General features: G+C 33.0%; 1 protein-coding gene and 1 long non-coding RNA gene across 6 annotated transcripts in view; one reads left to right on the forward strand and one right to left on the reverse strand.

Moving 5' to 3' along the window:
• LOC136854118 (uncharacterized) overlaps nt 1–17,569 on the reverse strand; it is a 409,448-nt gene that overhangs the window by 163,091 nt on the left and 228,788 nt on the right. The window lies entirely within an intron of this gene.
• Nucleotides 1–17,569, forward strand: part of LOC136854116 (calcitonin gene-related peptide type 1 receptor-like) — a 161,756-nt gene that overhangs the window by 127,475 nt on the left and 16,712 nt on the right. For all 5 annotated transcript variants that reach the window (XM_067130300.1, XM_067130302.1, XM_067130299.1 and 2 more), the window contains exon 10: nt 2,772–2,898. In XM_067130300.1, the coding sequence (XP_066986401.1) occupies nt 2,772–2,898 (127 nt within the window). The remainder of the gene's footprint in view (nt 1–2,771; nt 2,899–17,569) is intronic.

The raw sequence follows: 17,569 nt of genomic DNA on the forward strand, positions 1-17,569 counted from the left end.
TGGCCTGGAAGGCAAAAACCTTGCAAAATATAATGCATCGCTCCGACCCAGTTTTCAGAAACATAGGGTAGGACCGTAGGAAAAAACCAATCGGAATAAGTGGCATTTTTGTTTATATGCCAAATAACATTACTTAACCTCAACTCGAGTTCATTTGTCTGGAGTTCATTTCATTAATTTTTTGTTTGTTTGTTTGTGTGTTCCGTGATATTTTAGTACGTCATTCATTTATGATTTAGTATTAGATATAGTAATGAACATCACAGAACCTGCTCTTTAAAAGTCATCTTATGGCACGTGTTTGCAAAATGGTTCGATTAACGCAGTTTTCAACTGCTCTTCCAAAATCACATGATTTTTATAAACCGTAATTTGTCACATAGTTAACTTTTTGATGCTGTTCAGGCTCTACTGTTTTCAGTATTTTATCCTTTTTTCTCTGAATTTTAATTCCAGCTTTATTTCTCTGATCATCAGTTTTATTGCCCACTTAACGCTTTAATGGTTACGCTTGATATAAATCTTATTGTTCGTATTACAATTTTCTTGCTATTTATTTTTTCATTCTTATTCTCTTATGAATTCAAATTTAATCATAGGCTTATTCATTTCCCCCTCCTAGAGACGAGAAAAACATTCTCGTCGTATAATGGGATTCAGGGCGAACAGAATGGGACAGATGCCATTTCCATGCTTCAGACGAGGTTAATTAAATTCCTTTTTCCGTGTGCTTGAAATCCCAATGCATTTCTTTCAGAGGGTTTTTTCTCTCAAAAGTTCGAAGCTCATATACGAAGAGTTTGATTTACCTCAGGATTATAATAATTTGTAGAATTTCAGTCATATTATAAAAGTGGCATAAGTCACTAGCGGATCCACACAAATTTCATGAGGGCGGCATCAATTTTCATATTATATATATATATATATATATATATATATATATATATATATATATATATATATACATATATATATATATACATATATACACATATGTACATATATATATATATATATATATATATATATATATATATATATATATATATATATATATATATATAAATGTGTATATATACATAAATAATTGTTATATTTTTTCCTCAAAATGTTATTATTTCTATAATAGATTTTTAATTTTTCCCCATTTTTATATTTCTCACTTATTTTATTATTATCTAAATCTTCAGTATTATTATTTTGTTATTTTTCATGGGGGGCAACTTGCCCAGGTGCCCCGCCCCCTGGATCCGCTAGCGGCATAAGTAAAAGGAGCAATTCGAGTGTTGAGGAAAATTTTTGTTTAGAATAAGAGAGTAGCATTACTGCTCTTTAAAAATCTATAATCCTTTGCTGATATGTCACCATAGTGAGAATAGCCTACGCTTTGAGGATAGGCTTTGTTTCTCCTAAATAAAATTTACATCCTTGCTGGCGTAATGGCCTGGGTATCAATTTTAGTCGCATGTATACATATGTATATATATATATACACACATTTATATATATATATAATTTATATATATATATATACATTTATATATGCATTTATATGTGTATGAGTGATATGCATTATAAAATGATACTGTTTAGATCTTGAACAAAGATTCACTGGAACAAGTATGATAGAAGTTGATACGGATGTGCACGTTGATTCAGCACTTGCCATTAGCGTCAAAAAAAATAAATGAAAAGCCAATCATCATTTTATTGCAGTTCTTAATGCCTTTCTTTTTTTTTTTTTTTTTATTAACGCTCTATCTCTTTTAATTAAGTTTTATCTTCTCGCTTCTTGCTCTCTATTAGGCAGGGGAATTTTTACGATGGATCGTTATCTCTCTCTCTCTCGTTAAGAAGAAGCGAGTATGTCAGTGTATAAATGAAATAGAAAGGCTAAATATGTCGGAACAGAGAAAATTATCAGCCAAAAGGAAAGTAAGCGAGAAACTGCTTTTTTCCTTTGGGGGGTTGGGGAGGGATTGACGTATTCCTGCTGTGGCCTATTTTAGTTCTTGCTTTCCCCCCGCAAAAAAAATTGAAAATGAATATGCATAAGTTTTTATTTGTATACAAACTCGCTATAATTAAGAAACTGATAGTTGAGCTATGCCCCCTTCATGTGAAAATTCTTTTTGGTGTAAGTACAAGATTTTTTTTTCATCTCGTGATCATCCCATTCACCTTTTCACTAAGCTTCCAAGACATATTTCAGTTTTTCTCTATCAGAGCAGCTAATTCAATATATTCTTATTGCGATTGTCAGAATGATTCCTCTGTGATTTGTCTGAAATGCTATGCTGCCTCCATTTTTATTGCTTTATTTCTGATTTCCAAGATTTTTTTCTTTCGCGTTTATCACGTTTACCGTATGACAGACTTCTTTTGTCATCTGAGTAGTTAATTAAATATATTATTATTCCATCGATTACAACCATTTTCTTTTTTTATCACCCTGTTAAATTTATTGCGCTTAGTTTCCAGAACAAACTGCAATAACTAAGCCGATTATCTTCAATTTCTACGATAAACTGAATGCAACAATGTTTATCACCCCGATTACGATACGTTTCTAAAAACTGTAATGTGTTGCAACTATACCTGTTATAAACGATCGGTTTCGACTCCTGGGGTCAATCATCGAGCCACCTCTTTTCAATGAAACACTGAAGCATGTCAGCCACTGGAACTGAAAGTGAAAATTCTCGTGTAAAACCTTCATTCTGTTTGTAGTGATTATTATTGAGAAGGATATTTCCCTTTTTTCATAGTTCGCTCCAGTGCACACGCATCCGTCTTCACAAGAACCTCTTCGTCAGTTTCATCCTAAACAACGTCCTCTGGATTGCTTGGTATATGGAGGTTGCCAGCAAGCCAGACACCGTCCTCAACAACGAGGTACGTAGACATTCGTGGTATTATTGTTGTATTTATTTAATTCCAAGTGGATGCTCACTGTTTCATGTCCTGCCCTCTGAGAAACATTTGCAAAGGGAAAATGATTTTCTGCACTTTATTTGATTTCTTACTCCAGAGGAAATTTTCTTGTTTCTTGTCTTAAGATGATAGTTCTAATTTCAAAATGCTATTGTCGTGCCTTTTTTACCGACTTGCTTTAGTAGAACAATAATGTTTTATCTTTTTTTTTTTACACCAAACTGTAAATACCCTTGAATACTGTCATCTCGACTGATATTCAGATATGTTTTATTCTTTCAAATTGAGTATTTTTTGTGTCTCATTCCCAGGAATAATAAATATCAGCTTTGTAGTCCATAAATATAGTCAGTTATTCTTCTCTTTGCGTGAAGTATTGATCCTTTTCTCCTTGAAAAATGTTTAATACTCATAGTAACATATATTCAAAACATCCGTAATAAAGTAGAGAATCCAATACAGTTATCAAAATACATTCATTGAGTGGTAACACATTTTCGAACAATATCTAATGCTTGATGTTGACTACCAAATACAGTTGAATCCAGGACCCTTAATAATAATATCTAAGAAAAAGCAACTATGAAATACCATGACAGCTCTTATATCAGCAAAAAAAAAAAATGTAAAATAAAAACAGCGCGCGGCACGATTCCTCATGTGACTAATTTATTATTACATTTCCATTCCAATTTCCAGTTCCTTCTCTCCTCCCTTCTCAGTATAAAGGTGATTTATATTCGTTTCTGGTCCTGCGGTCTTCGTTGAACCCAGACTACTTATGCTGCTCCCAAATTTCGCAGAGGGTGTCTTCTAAGGCTTCTGAAAGCCTGGAGGTTCCAAGTTATTTCGTTTGAAGAATTTTCTGCTTGCATGCATGTACTCGGCCGCTCCTTTCCCTGTGATACACGAGTTCCTTCAGTTATTGTCTCAGTCCTCTTGCGAGGCTTTTTCATATTATTATTATTATTATTATTATTATTATTATTATTATTATTATTATTATTATTATTATTATTATTATTATCGGCGGTGGTGGTATTGATGTTCTTGCTGATATGGTGACAGCGGTGGTGTTGAAATAGATGCTAAATATGTTAATTATCTACCAATCCACTGACAGACACACACTTAATTATACTTGCACGCACACACACACATACACAAACAATATATATATATATATATATATATATATATATATATATATATATATATATATATATATATATATATATATAAGTATGTATACATATACACATACATCCATATATATAAACATACATATAAACCCACCCACACACATATATTCATAGATATGTATAATTATATATATATATATATATATATATATATATATATATATATATATATACATTTGGACATTCATCATTTCGATTATTTGTTGAAAAATTGAAGGTAGCAGAGAAATTTATTTTTCTAATCATCTTGGAAAATGGGTTATCAACTTTTCCAAAACAAATTCGATTCATCCAATAAAGGCCTAACATTTTGGGGAGAGCGATGTTTAGATAATCTGTCAATTAAAACTTTTGCCAGAACGCGTCTCTTGACATCATGATTTTCAAAAGGCTTGTAAAATTAATACTTTTGATACGATCTGGTCCTAATTTCAGCCAAAAATTTCTAATTCAAGCCTATGGAGTTTGTGATAAAGTGAATAACTCTTAATTAATTAAATCTCTTTTTAGTAGGGGAGCAATCATAGAAATTCACTGTTTTCAACGTTAAATAAATATATAGTCTATGATTAAAAAGTTCAAATATCTTTAGATAAATCTCTCAGATATATTTCATCATACCTTGTATTTATGTAATTAGTTTGTAATTAATTATGCAATTGATTTGGGATGTATAACAACCAGTCAGGTTTCAGAAACCTATTCCATTCAGGGTTGATTCAGTTACTTTAGATACAGATGCAGTAATAAATGTCTCTATGGCCCTCTTCACCTATGCTATTTTTCCCTCTCTCTCGAAGTCTTTAAAGCACTAAGTTTTTCCAACTCTTTTCTTGTCGAGGTCTTTTGTTAAAGTGCATTTGGGTATCTTGCTTAGACATCCTGATGTCTAAGGATTGCGTAAAGCTATGTTGTTTTTCATGGTCAATAATCATTCTTTTTTGGAGTAACCGGGGCTTCAGGGACCCATATGTTATTATTATTATTATTATTATTATTATTATTATTATTATTATTATTATTATTATTATTATTATTATACTATTACTGCACAACGATCTTGTGCTAGATGTAAAGGAAACTTCAAAATGTAGAAAACGTAGGTCAGGTAACATTGTGCCATATTGGATTTTACTGAAAATTTTAAAAGCTTGTATTCTGGAAACTGCTCGTGGAAAACTGGTCGTAACATGCAATTATTACCTATATCTGTACTAGCAAATGACAGTTGTCAGTTTCATTTCGTTTCCAAATTAAGCTTTGGCGACAATTTAAACGTCCACGAATTACAAATGTAAAATTATTTATAAATTTGCGTCTATTGATAAGATTTCATGCAGATCCAGTGTTTATGCTTCTGTAAAAAAAAAAAAAAAAGCGTAAAGCAGAATATGTAGAAAAAGCCACTCATGTCTATAATTACGTCATATGACCTAAGCACGTGAGCCATATATAAACCACTTACTTATACCAGTAAAGTAAATAATTGGTAAATGGAGAATGATAGCCACAAGTACTATCTGTTGCCAAGGATTTGGAATGACGTAATTTTCACGTTACATAACCCACTAATCCCCACATTAAAGAATATGTATACCCTAAAAATAACTACTCCAGAACGCCTTAAGGAAATACGTATTCAATTTATTGGTATTGCATGCATCACATATTATGTAGCCTAGGATTTGGCGTCTACGACGGAGATGTTGTAAGCCTCGGAGCCAGGCATCACTAGTTTGCCGGTTATATTTAGCGCCACATTCTTCGGATTGATGTAGTAAGTCTTTACTCGGATAATGAAAACACATAAACAGTATCGGAAAAATGCCAGTTATTTAATTAGAGGTGGTTACCCTTAGCTTCGCAACTGACATTTTCATTTATCTTCCTTAGGTTAGTTTCCCCACTCTCTCTCTCTCTCTCTCTCTCTCTCTCTCTCTCTCTCTCTCTCTATATATATATATATATATATATATATATATATATATATATATATATATATATATATATATATATATGTGTGTGTGTGTGTGTGTGTGTTGTGTGTGTGTGTGTGTGTGTCTGTGGTTGTGTGTATTTATTTCTAATTAAAAATACAGACTATCGTGTGTTCACGCAGCAACCTTATAAAAATCCCTTACAAACTTTCATAATTTTTGTTTCATTTTAATTTTCTTGTGACAAGTGGTTTTGCACTCGGAAAAAAATCACTGTACTAGACTTTCCATTTCTTTCCTAATTAACTCGATTGTATTTTCTCCTTTTTCTAACAAAGTTCCAATCAGTAACTGACGTTTGATTTTCTACTCAGATCTCTTACCTAAAATTACCCTTGCACGCAACCTCCATCTCCTTGTCAATTAGGAAACTTTATTGTCCTAATATTATGAAAGTGTTTTCAAAACATGTGAAGTCATTCCAAAAGTTTGTGTCACCTCAAGACACTTTGCTGCTAGTTTGTGGCCAAGTTTGTGAGTGCCGAAGTTGGATATTCATCAGGATGTGTCTGCGGTTAAGGCGCAGGTTTTTGTTGTTTCTGACATTCTTGCCTTGCGATTCGAATCCTAAAACGATGTCTCAATGATTAATGAGTTCCAGAAGGATTCATCTCATTAGCACATTGGAAATGGGGTGTTTTCTTAGAAATGAAAACTGACGGCAAAGATTCAACTCTGGATGATGCTTGAGCTGGTAGAATAATAAATAAATAAATAAATAAAGTTTACGACAGGCGGCTTTTTGTGAGCGCAACAGTTCTCAATATTTCACCAAAGATTTACATATTCATACTTTTGAAGCAAGGCGAATGAATGAGTGAAGCTTTTCTGGTGCCACAGCTGAAGAATAAACTTGTTTCTACGTTATTTGTATTACATTCTTTCAAGAAGATCTACGATTCTGCGAATAAGGTTCCGGGGAAATTTTAAGATATTGATAAGAAAATCAACGGAAACGCTTCTGATATAACAGCTCCGAGCTTGTCCCCTATACGCTCTAAAGCACGCACACACACCCACCCACACACACACACACACACACACACATACAGCGTCCAGAAGATAATATAATTGGAGGATTAGGGTTCAGAATGTGGCTACTAACTGGCCAATAGTGAAATTGGTCTCTCAGACGCATAACATCAAATCTTCAGCTCCCTGTTCTCTCACTCTCTCTCTCTCTCTCTCTGTCCCTTTCTCTCTCTTTGTTTTCATGTTTTGTTTGTCTTTCTGTCTGTCTTTCAATGTATGCTTGATATACCTTAATCTTTGTCATTAACTCTATATTATGTAACTATTGTTTTATACTTTCCATTTGCATTTCCTGCTAAATGCAGCATTTGTACATCTGTTATAATAATCTTTTTCCAATGAAATGACGGAAGTGGGAAACAAAGAAACGTCAAAATAAGCAAAGATTCGAGAAGTACAAGCTGCAAGAGAAGCAAAATTCCAAGAGCTGCGGAACAATTTTCATTACTTTCGACGATATTCACTCACCGTATGAAACGAACGATAAGAGGATTTGGCTCGGAAAAATCAAGTCTTATTCTTGAATCCGCTGAAGAAGGAAGAGTCCGGTTTCCAACTGACATGCGTTACGAAAAGATTTTTTTTTCTCTTACCTAAAAGTAATATTAATTAAAAACTGATGGTACATTCAACTAAAGACACTTGAACAAAGGGAAGTAGAGTCTTCTCGTCTTGTAGCTGAGATTCCCAGGAATATGAAAGTAATCTTTCGGCGCGTCGTGTTCCCTGCTGGAAATTGGAACCTCGGCAGGATATTAATCCGCATCCAAAACGTAGCCGACCGCTAAGCTATGCCGGCTTTCCCCGTTACTTGTTTCATTAGTGTTGACCTTCGGGTGGCGGAAGTAGTAGCTTACGCATGAGTCTGCGCACGCGTGTACGTGTGAGGCTCTTGACTGTATGTATTTTTAGAGAGCTAATGAAGGGGGTGACATTTGGCGGCGTATTAATGAAAAGACGGAATGACACGGAAAAACAACACCGGGACTTGAACAAAGAAATAAAAAGTGGAGTTCATTACTTATCAAGAGATTATAATTAGTTAGAGCAAATTCTATTTTCCTGTCAGAGTATCATATTGTAAGAAATAAAAACGGATTTTTATTGCGTCTCCGTACACATATAGAATAAATTCTATAGTACAGTTAATTTCAATTTTCGGGGACGTTGAAACTACGTGCATTGCTTTTTCTGTAAATATGTTAAATTAGAGCATTTTATTCTCTCTGTTTGTGCGTGTCATGTAAAGTGGTGTCCTTCCTAACGTCGTAACCAAAGATTTCATCTACCTTTTCATGTATCCATTTATTGCACGAACCATGCAATACAGAGTCCACCCTTCTCTTTCGTTTCGCTGACCCAGTACCAATTTTTCGGAATTACGTAGTTTGGTGAACCCAATGCCATCATTTCCTATGGAATGTGCTTCGAATGTTTTCAAATTGCAAAGTCTGCTATCAGAATGAGCTCATGAAGGTACAAAGTTAATTTAGTCCTGTGAATGACGCTCATATTTTGTAATATGACTGTAATATTACGTTACATTGGACATGAAAGTGGCATTCCTTTCAAATTTTACAGACGCAATTTACTTTTATGCCATGAAAAGGGATTTTCTCTTCAAAGGCTGAACAACAAATTTGGCACAATTAATCACAAGAATGGTTTCTTTTTGCTCCAAGATCTGTTGAGGCTCATTTGTCCTCGTCGAGGCGTATTTGATTGTAAAACCAACCAAAAGTTTACTATTGGCATTTGGCCTTCCACATTTCATACCTCTCATCCTCACAGTAACTTTGGAACCTATAATATAGAACGACATGAAAGAAATGAACAGCCGTTTGTTTTTATAACAACAAGACTTATAATTAATGGATAAAAGTAAATACATTTCGCTTCCTGTTAGTTATGACTAACCAATGGAAGAGAGCTTGTTTGCTTGACAGTATTTCCCAGAAACATCTGTGGTCAATTGTAAGGCACGTGTTGACAGCGGTATGGTCACGACACTTTTACCTGCGCTTTTGGCCGACGTTTATAAGAACAGATATAGCTGAAAACAGTTCACTTCGTCTTTTATATAAAGTTGTTTATTTACTTTTATATTCCTTTTTCAAAGCGGAACTTTTGGTTATTAGAAATAAGCACGACTTTTTATTTAAAGAAAAATTTATTACCTTCCTGAAAGTCTAGTTTATTTATTTTTAATTCAACTGCTTGATATTGAAAGAGACTATACTCGTATACTGTAACAAAATCATTTTCTTAGGAAATAATTATATGGATTAAATTGGTAATTTTATATTCTTGTACAAATGACAGTTTGCAGCGTTTCATTAGCGTCTGCCAAATGTTACATAATAATCTCTTCTCTCCCTCTCTGTTTTATATATATATATATATATATATATATATATATATATATATATATATATATATATATATATATAAGATAAAATATATATATATTCATATATATATAAATAAATATAAAATATATATATATATTCAGTTTTATATATATATATATATATATATTATATATATATATATATATATATATATATATATATATATATATCTATATATATATATAATATACACACACACATATATATATATATACATGCGCATAACTTTATCTTTAATTACTGTAGTGCTGGATCACCTTAAATGTATTTCATCTTCTGCTTTCCATACTAAATCACATGTTTGAGAAGCATTTAATGAAGCAGATAACCTTTGAAATTCAAGTCACATCCATAGTAACTTATTGAATAAATTTTGCTGCCTGAGGAAAGTCAGACTTCAGATCATTTAAGTGAAAACTGAAACTGTGAACTTGAAATTACTGTGGACTTCGTTTACGAAGTAAGAACTTTTATAAGAAACAATCTTAATATGTGACATAATTTTACTGTCTCATTCACATTTAAAACCTTGTTAAATTAAAACGAAAGATCTACTAAAAGAAATAAATTGTTTTATGATGTAAATTCAAATATCTTGAGGAAAACTGGGCTTTTAAGTATCACGTATCGCCAGATCCAAGTGGGGAACACGGCCGAATGTTGCTTGTGTCTTTAACCCAGTTATTTGGACGGTGATAAGAAAAATCAACAACACGAATTTGGCACCATTAATAAAAGAGAGAAACTCGACACTGACGTCAGGTTTGCTTGTTCAAGCATAACGAGCTGACTAGATGCTCCTCCCGAGGGGCCATATTATTGAAAACAAAATATTTACATTTTTGCTGGAGTGGTGAAACACTAGCTCCAAGAGTTGGGCAATGAAAAATCCACACTGATTTTGCCTCGTGCCAAGAAGTGGTTATTCTCTCTCTCTCTCTCTCTCTCTCTGATGCTTGCCAATCAAGCACGTGAATTCGTTGTGGACACTCAGTTCTCACGGGAGAATATGAACTCTGGAATGCCCTGTATTTTAATGAGAGCGACTTAGATTTCTGAAGATAAAATACCTATCTGAAATCTGTTGTACGGATAAAAGATGAAGACGTCTCTGTTTAAATGTTGATACTTTGTCGATTTCATCTGAATTTCACTATCATATTTAAATAACATGACTTTTAGATGAGAGATTCGTTTTCGGTGGTAAATTACCCATACAGATTATTAGGGCCATATTTCGCTCAGATGGTTGACGTCCTCTTCAATACTCATGTTTATTCTAATATATTTGGCGCTTGAGTAAGCGCTTGTTGATGCGATGAATGCGCTTTTTAAGAATGTTTGGCACTTTGATAAGCTGATTTGCTGTGGATATTTGACATGTAATGGGAGTAAATCTGCTGCAGATGTTTATTAAGTGGATTACGTGTCTATATGTAGTCTGAGCGATCCCTCTGAGCCTCTGTTCACAAATTTACATTTACCCTCTTTGGACGATATAGTCATTTTTTGCATCTTATATGCAAATAAGTATTAAACCAACGACCGCTTACTTGCAAAGCCAAGTCATTTTGAATGTGGAAATGTACTGGTGAAGTTTAAGAAAAAAAATACGATGCTAGGCTGTTCAACTCTGTCGATTTTTATTAGCGCGACATTTCTAAACCTCTAATATTTATGACTTCTCATCAGAACTTGCCAAAACTAGCTGGCATCTTTTGCCCTATGCAGGAAATAACTCCCCTCTACCGCCAACCCCGCCAGCGCTCCAAACCCTGTCCTACATTCCAAGAACAAAAGTAGTCGGCGTTATTAGATATTGCGAAAGGAAGAAATATTCCATTTAATTTTGACAGCATTTCAGAAGGATTTTTTTCATTATTTGCTCTTCTGTCGGAGGTTTCCTTGTCATAATGCTTTACATCATTGCTCAAGGGAATATTATTTATCGTTATGGCGAAATGATGAAATTGCTTCTTGCTGAGTTTTCCATTTTCTCTATCTATTATTTACATGGAATAGCATCACTAATGTAATATGCTAATTTCTATGTTAATGTCCTTTATTTCCGTATGGTTCTAGAAAGTCAATATCAGATGTCTACTGGAGGTATGGCCTCCCGTAAGTCAAGTTTTCTGCTGAGCAGGATTTTTGCTGGTAAATCAAACATCTCCAAGTTGATATTTTTGATTTCAAAGTCTTTAGTCTGATATAGGGATAACGTCATATGAAATCCTCCTAATATACACAGCTTACCAGCTTCCCTCTCTCTCTCTCTCTCTCTCCCTCGTATTTTTTTCTATGCATTTAACGTTTGCCGTCACCTCTATAACTACATCTTGTACCAGCAATGGCCGCAGCAACTCATGTGAGAAGCCTCATATACCCAGGGTGAATAAACTCTGCCTCATCCTAAGCGGTGGAAACAAACAAATAATACTTGGAAGATTTAGACCATAAGTCCAGTTCCAAGATTGCTCAATATAATTTGCATACTGCTCCGATGCACATTTCTGGTTTAGGCTTAAATGACTGGTCCTAGACACAACTGTATCCTTCCTCTTCGGGGCTCTGCAGTGAAACTGCTTTTGCAGCAAACCACAATGTAAGGAACGCCTGGTGGTTTTGATGAATAACAGTTCTAAATTTATCCTTGTCACTGTTGCCTTCTGATGTTTCTACAAAACAATAGTGACAAGGCTAAATTTATAAGAGAAGGATTCTTTATCATGGATCGAATGCAATCATGAATCTCATTTTATATTACAATCATTTCATATTGATAAACTAAAATATTATGATGCATTTATACCTGACAATCATTGATCAGTTTTCATCATACCTAAATCTTAAAGTATTATGCTATTTGCATAATGAAATGGGAAACAGAAAAAAGGAACTCAACTCTAGGTCATGTAATTTAAGAAAAACAAATAATCAAAACGATAGACAGATCTTCCTCCATCTGTTGATGGCAAAGCTTTACCTTGCCTTCAGACAGATGTTACGACAGGAAATACAGAATAGCTCGTTTACATAGAATACACATGCATCATATGAAGGACCAATCACACCATTGGTTATCACTTTTCATTGAATTCCTGAGCAACTGGGACACCTAATAATTTGCATTAAGAAATACCACGGCATCCCCCCCCCCCCTTTACCCCTTTAAGCTTTATTTTCCCGTTATTTCTAAATATATTTTTTGAATATGTTTAATCTTAGCAGAAAAAAGTAAATATAGCAATAAAATCTAACAGAGATTCATTTACGCTGTAAAAAATTTGTCTGGAATAGTTAAAATTTCATGAGATTTAAAAGTATAAACTCTTTAAATGTCAAGAGAATGCTTTTCAGTCAAAAATGTTCACGTTTTTCTTCCATATGTCAATGCCTCTTGTTTTTGTTTGGACATTCAAACCTGAAGATTGATGCGTGATCTTAAGGATATTCCGAAAGTAAAACCTTTGAAAGTATGAAGTCTTTCGAACTCTCATTCAAAATTCTATCGGAAGAGATTGATGGGTAGCGACTACGTGATCAGTAAAGGAATTCCAAGCTTGTCATGCAAGCATGAGAGAGAGAGAGAGAGAGAGAGAGAGAGAGAGAGAGAGAGAGAGAGAGAGAGAGATGTTTCATTAATTTTTTTATCTTATTCTTTAAAAGTCTCAACGCGCTTCTACAAATTTCCTCTGACATAAAAGTGTTTGCTTCCCCCAGTAATTTTAATAATTTAAGTCAAATGAAAACCAATTATGTTTCTCACTTTCTTCTTACAGAGGCCGAGACGAAATAGGTTGCTCCATTCGAAATACTTGTTTCTTTGTTGGGGGGGCAAATTAAACAATTATCTAATATTCTGTGAGACATATCATAATATCATTTATACAATATTCATGTGTTTCAGGTTAGTAGGCAGTAAAAATAAAGTTTATTCTTAGGAAAGATTCTATGTATACATATCCCCCCACTTAACAAAGCCAAGATAATAATTCGTGGATGCTGCATTACCTCTAAGACTTATCTGAGTTATCTTAAATTGTATCATTTATTATACATTTATTAAAAAAAGTTTTATCAGGGAATGGAAGCTAAATCATGGAACAGTCGAGGACAAAGTTACTCAGTTACTTTCCCTCCTCAGTCCACCTGAGAGGCCAGAATTTTTAATATCTTTTACTGGTGATATGACACACCTGCCACTGATATCTAGCATATAGCTGCCCAAAATGGACGTGTAGTGAAGACACCCCTACACCAGCTATTTGAAACCCTTTGAGAAACGTAACGCTGGAAATGAAATCTTTGTCATCTGATATTTTCTTTTTCTAATTTTCTTTTGTTAAGTTCGATCAGCGAAATATGATATAACTTCTCTAGGATTACCAGATCTGTTGGACCTGAAGCTGACAGCAAATCTCTAGGTTGCAGGCAAAAGGGGATATCTTTTATCATTAGCTCCAAGACCTTGTACAGTATAATGTTTTAAAATACCCTCTCTAATTCATCACCTCTTATATTGACAAACGCCCTTTAGAACCGGCTGTGTGTGTGTGTGTGTTTGTTTGTGTGTAGTAGGGTTTTCTTGGTTAAGTTGGTTACAGGTAAAACCTAAGAAGAGGTATCAGCAGGCGTGTCCACCATTACTAGACTAAATATTGAAGGAAACATCTTATAATTAGGCTAGTATATATATATATATATATATATATATATATATATATATATATATATATATATATATATATATATATATATATATATATATATATATATATATATATATATATATATATATATATATATATATATATATATATATATATATATATATATATATATATATATATATATATATATATATATACATAAAAAGAATTCATTCTCTGAAGAACCATATTCTCTTTAGAATCTTTTTATGGGGCATTTTACCGCAACCTTTTTCTCTAATCCGCACCTTTAGACCGTGTTCCTTTCTCCCCTAAGTTTATCTTTTATATTGTTCCTGAACGCTGGCTCACCCTTTCTCTAACAAGTTTCCTTAACCTTTCTTTTTGAAGTAAATATTAATTGATTTAATTGAAACACGTACTAGGTAAAGGGGGTGTGTGCTGTGGGACCATTTTGCGTAAGGGAAATGGAATAAAAAGAGGAATAGATTTGCCGAGTGCTGTATAATATATATATATATATATATATATATATGTGTGTGTGTGTGTGTGTGTGTATGTATATATTTAATATATACATATATATATGTAGTGTACATTCATGTATGTATGTATATATATATATATATATATATATATATATATATATATATATATATATATATATACATATGTGTGAGTATGTGTGTTTGTATACTTCCGTGGTTTATGGCTGCCTTGTTATTGCCATGGTACCGTTCTCACAGCATAAAGTTTTCCTTTAAGCACTTTGATGGCACTAATGACTTCACCGTAATATGATTAATGCCCTGAAGAGTTAACACTCGTTCTGAAGTATTTATAGTTCAATAACAATAATTATTCGGATGATTATTATATATGACCAATAACTACATTATCTACTATACATATGATCCAGTAATAAAGGTTACGAGTATGTATTTACACTGCTATATCTTTATAGACATGAGATAAGATTTTAGAAAGAAGACCTATTCCCGACGTACAAATGACATAAAGAAAATACTCCCGGTAAAGTTTTTTTTTTTTTCATTCTGAGAATACATTAGTCCATTTCTTTTTTTTTACAGCAATCTTAATCTTACTACTTGTTTGCCTTAATTATATTTTATGAAAAGTGTAAATGCTCTTAATCGCCATTTTCGATAAGTCGATAACGATGTGACGAATGATTTAGTCCTATTTTAATATCCGTTACAAATCTGCTATTTTTTTCTAATATAAAGTAATAAGTTGAACACTTAATAAACATCACACTGACTAATTTAATGCATTATACTTGCCATTAAGAGCCGAAGATGGCGCGAATGAAGCCCGAATTTGTAAATGAGCGCTTGACTGAATTATACCAAAAGCGAGGTAACATATGTACCCGATTAACATAAGTTTCAAATGGAAATTAACCGAGCTGAGTAGTCTGCCATATGTTAATAAAAGGTGAAGGTGAGTTTTAAACAAAGGGAATAATTAACAGAATCTTTGAACTAACAAATATCTTCTGATATTAGGAAGGTCATTTTCTCTTAGAAGACTGCTTCGATTTACGAATTATTTGCTTGAACGAAATTTAATGTCGCGGAACTTTTGAAACTGCTTTAAATATAATTTTTTTGCGTAGTATTTTAATTATAGACTCCTAAGAATATTTATTTATTATTTTCCATTGCTGTTCAGGACGAAGAATATGGAATGCATGTGCAGCCATCATCTATTTATTAGATAGCTGTGTTTCTATTCATTTATCTACCTATCTATCTGTCAATTTTCTTGTAGCTTTATTGGAGTTCATGTGAAATTTTATATTGTTTTCTATTATTGTAATTCGGTTCCTTATCGAGAAAACAATACATGGTTGTAAAAAAACTTTTTTTTTTATAAATGTACGTCATGTTCACAGATTTTTATGGTTGGTTTTACTGTCTTTGCATGTCTAAATAAAGTAACTTTAACGAAGAAATCTAAACAGTATCCATTTCCCAGTGTTTCCCTTCATTAACTTGATAAATATGTTGCGGATGTTTCTGTTCAATGTTTATCGAATCCTTTAAAAAGAAAAAGAAATATTTTTCTAGCTTTTGTGAATACCATCACAAAACAGACCAAAGAGGCAAAACGTAAATTGGATGGCATGCTGATTGCATAACTCGTTACCTAAACTGATGTCTGTCACATATAAAAAAAAATACTGGATGGTTCAAGCAAACATACAGCATTGCAAAAAATGGTTTTCACTCATCAGCATACAAATGAATCATCATATAACAAAGTTATTCCTCTGATGAGAGGCGACAAAGAATTCGAGTGCAGAAGAAGCTAGGGAAGCAAGAGATTGTTATATGATGCCACGGAAAATTGGAATAACATTCCCCACATACAAAAAGGAAAAAGTTGAATGAATATTTAATGCAATAAACAACTTTCCAACGTCCGCTTCCAAAAAGAAAACAAAGCAAAAGTTAAAATTAAATCGATACGTGTATGCATCGATTCGACTGTTTTATCTTACTGAAGCCGAACAAAACTAAAAAAAAAAAATCACTGTTTTGTCTACGATTCTAACGATAATGTCCCTGTAAGTATCATCTATATCTTTCACTGCAGTGATCTTAAACAAACAAAAATGCTAATATGGAATGAAAAAGATTCATGCATGACATGCATATCAATTACAAAATTTGCATCAAACTGAAAAGTAGACACTACAGACAAGCTTCCCATAGCTGTTAGCTAACTGACAGTTTGCAATTTCTTGCAAGCGCAATTGGTGAAGCTCTCGACGAGTTTGATGTCACTGCCTTTAATATCATATAAAGTAATCCTTATTGACAGAAAGCTCAGTCACCAAATATATGTTAGAATGCCGACTCTAGTGAAACAGCTGTAAATACCAATAGAGGAAAAAGGAACTAAACTTTCATAACACTAACAAGAAAACTCGGTAGTTGTAGAAAATGTTTATCATTACTACTTCTGACACCAACCACCTGCAACAGTAAAAGCCTGTGTGTCCATCTATCTATATATCTATATTTCTATCTATCCTTCTATTTACATTATATATATTATATTTATATTATATATATATATATATATATATATATATATATATATATATGTGTGTGTGTGTGTGTGTGTGTGTGTGTGTGTCTGTATGTGTGTGTGTGATGTTAAAATTTCCTGCTCTGCTCCATATTTCATTGCATGTATGAGAAAACCTAGATTGGTTATTGAAAATATTCATTGCTGGAAGTACTGGTGCTGTGGTGTCGCTAGTGGATATACTGTAGTGTTTGCTT

The sequence above is a fragment of the Macrobrachium rosenbergii genome, chromosome 28, assembly GCF_040412425.1.
Source record: "Macrobrachium rosenbergii isolate ZJJX-2024 chromosome 28, ASM4041242v1, whole genome shotgun sequence".
Classification (NCBI taxonomy): domain Eukaryota; kingdom Metazoa; phylum Arthropoda; class Malacostraca; order Decapoda; family Palaemonidae; genus Macrobrachium; species Macrobrachium rosenbergii.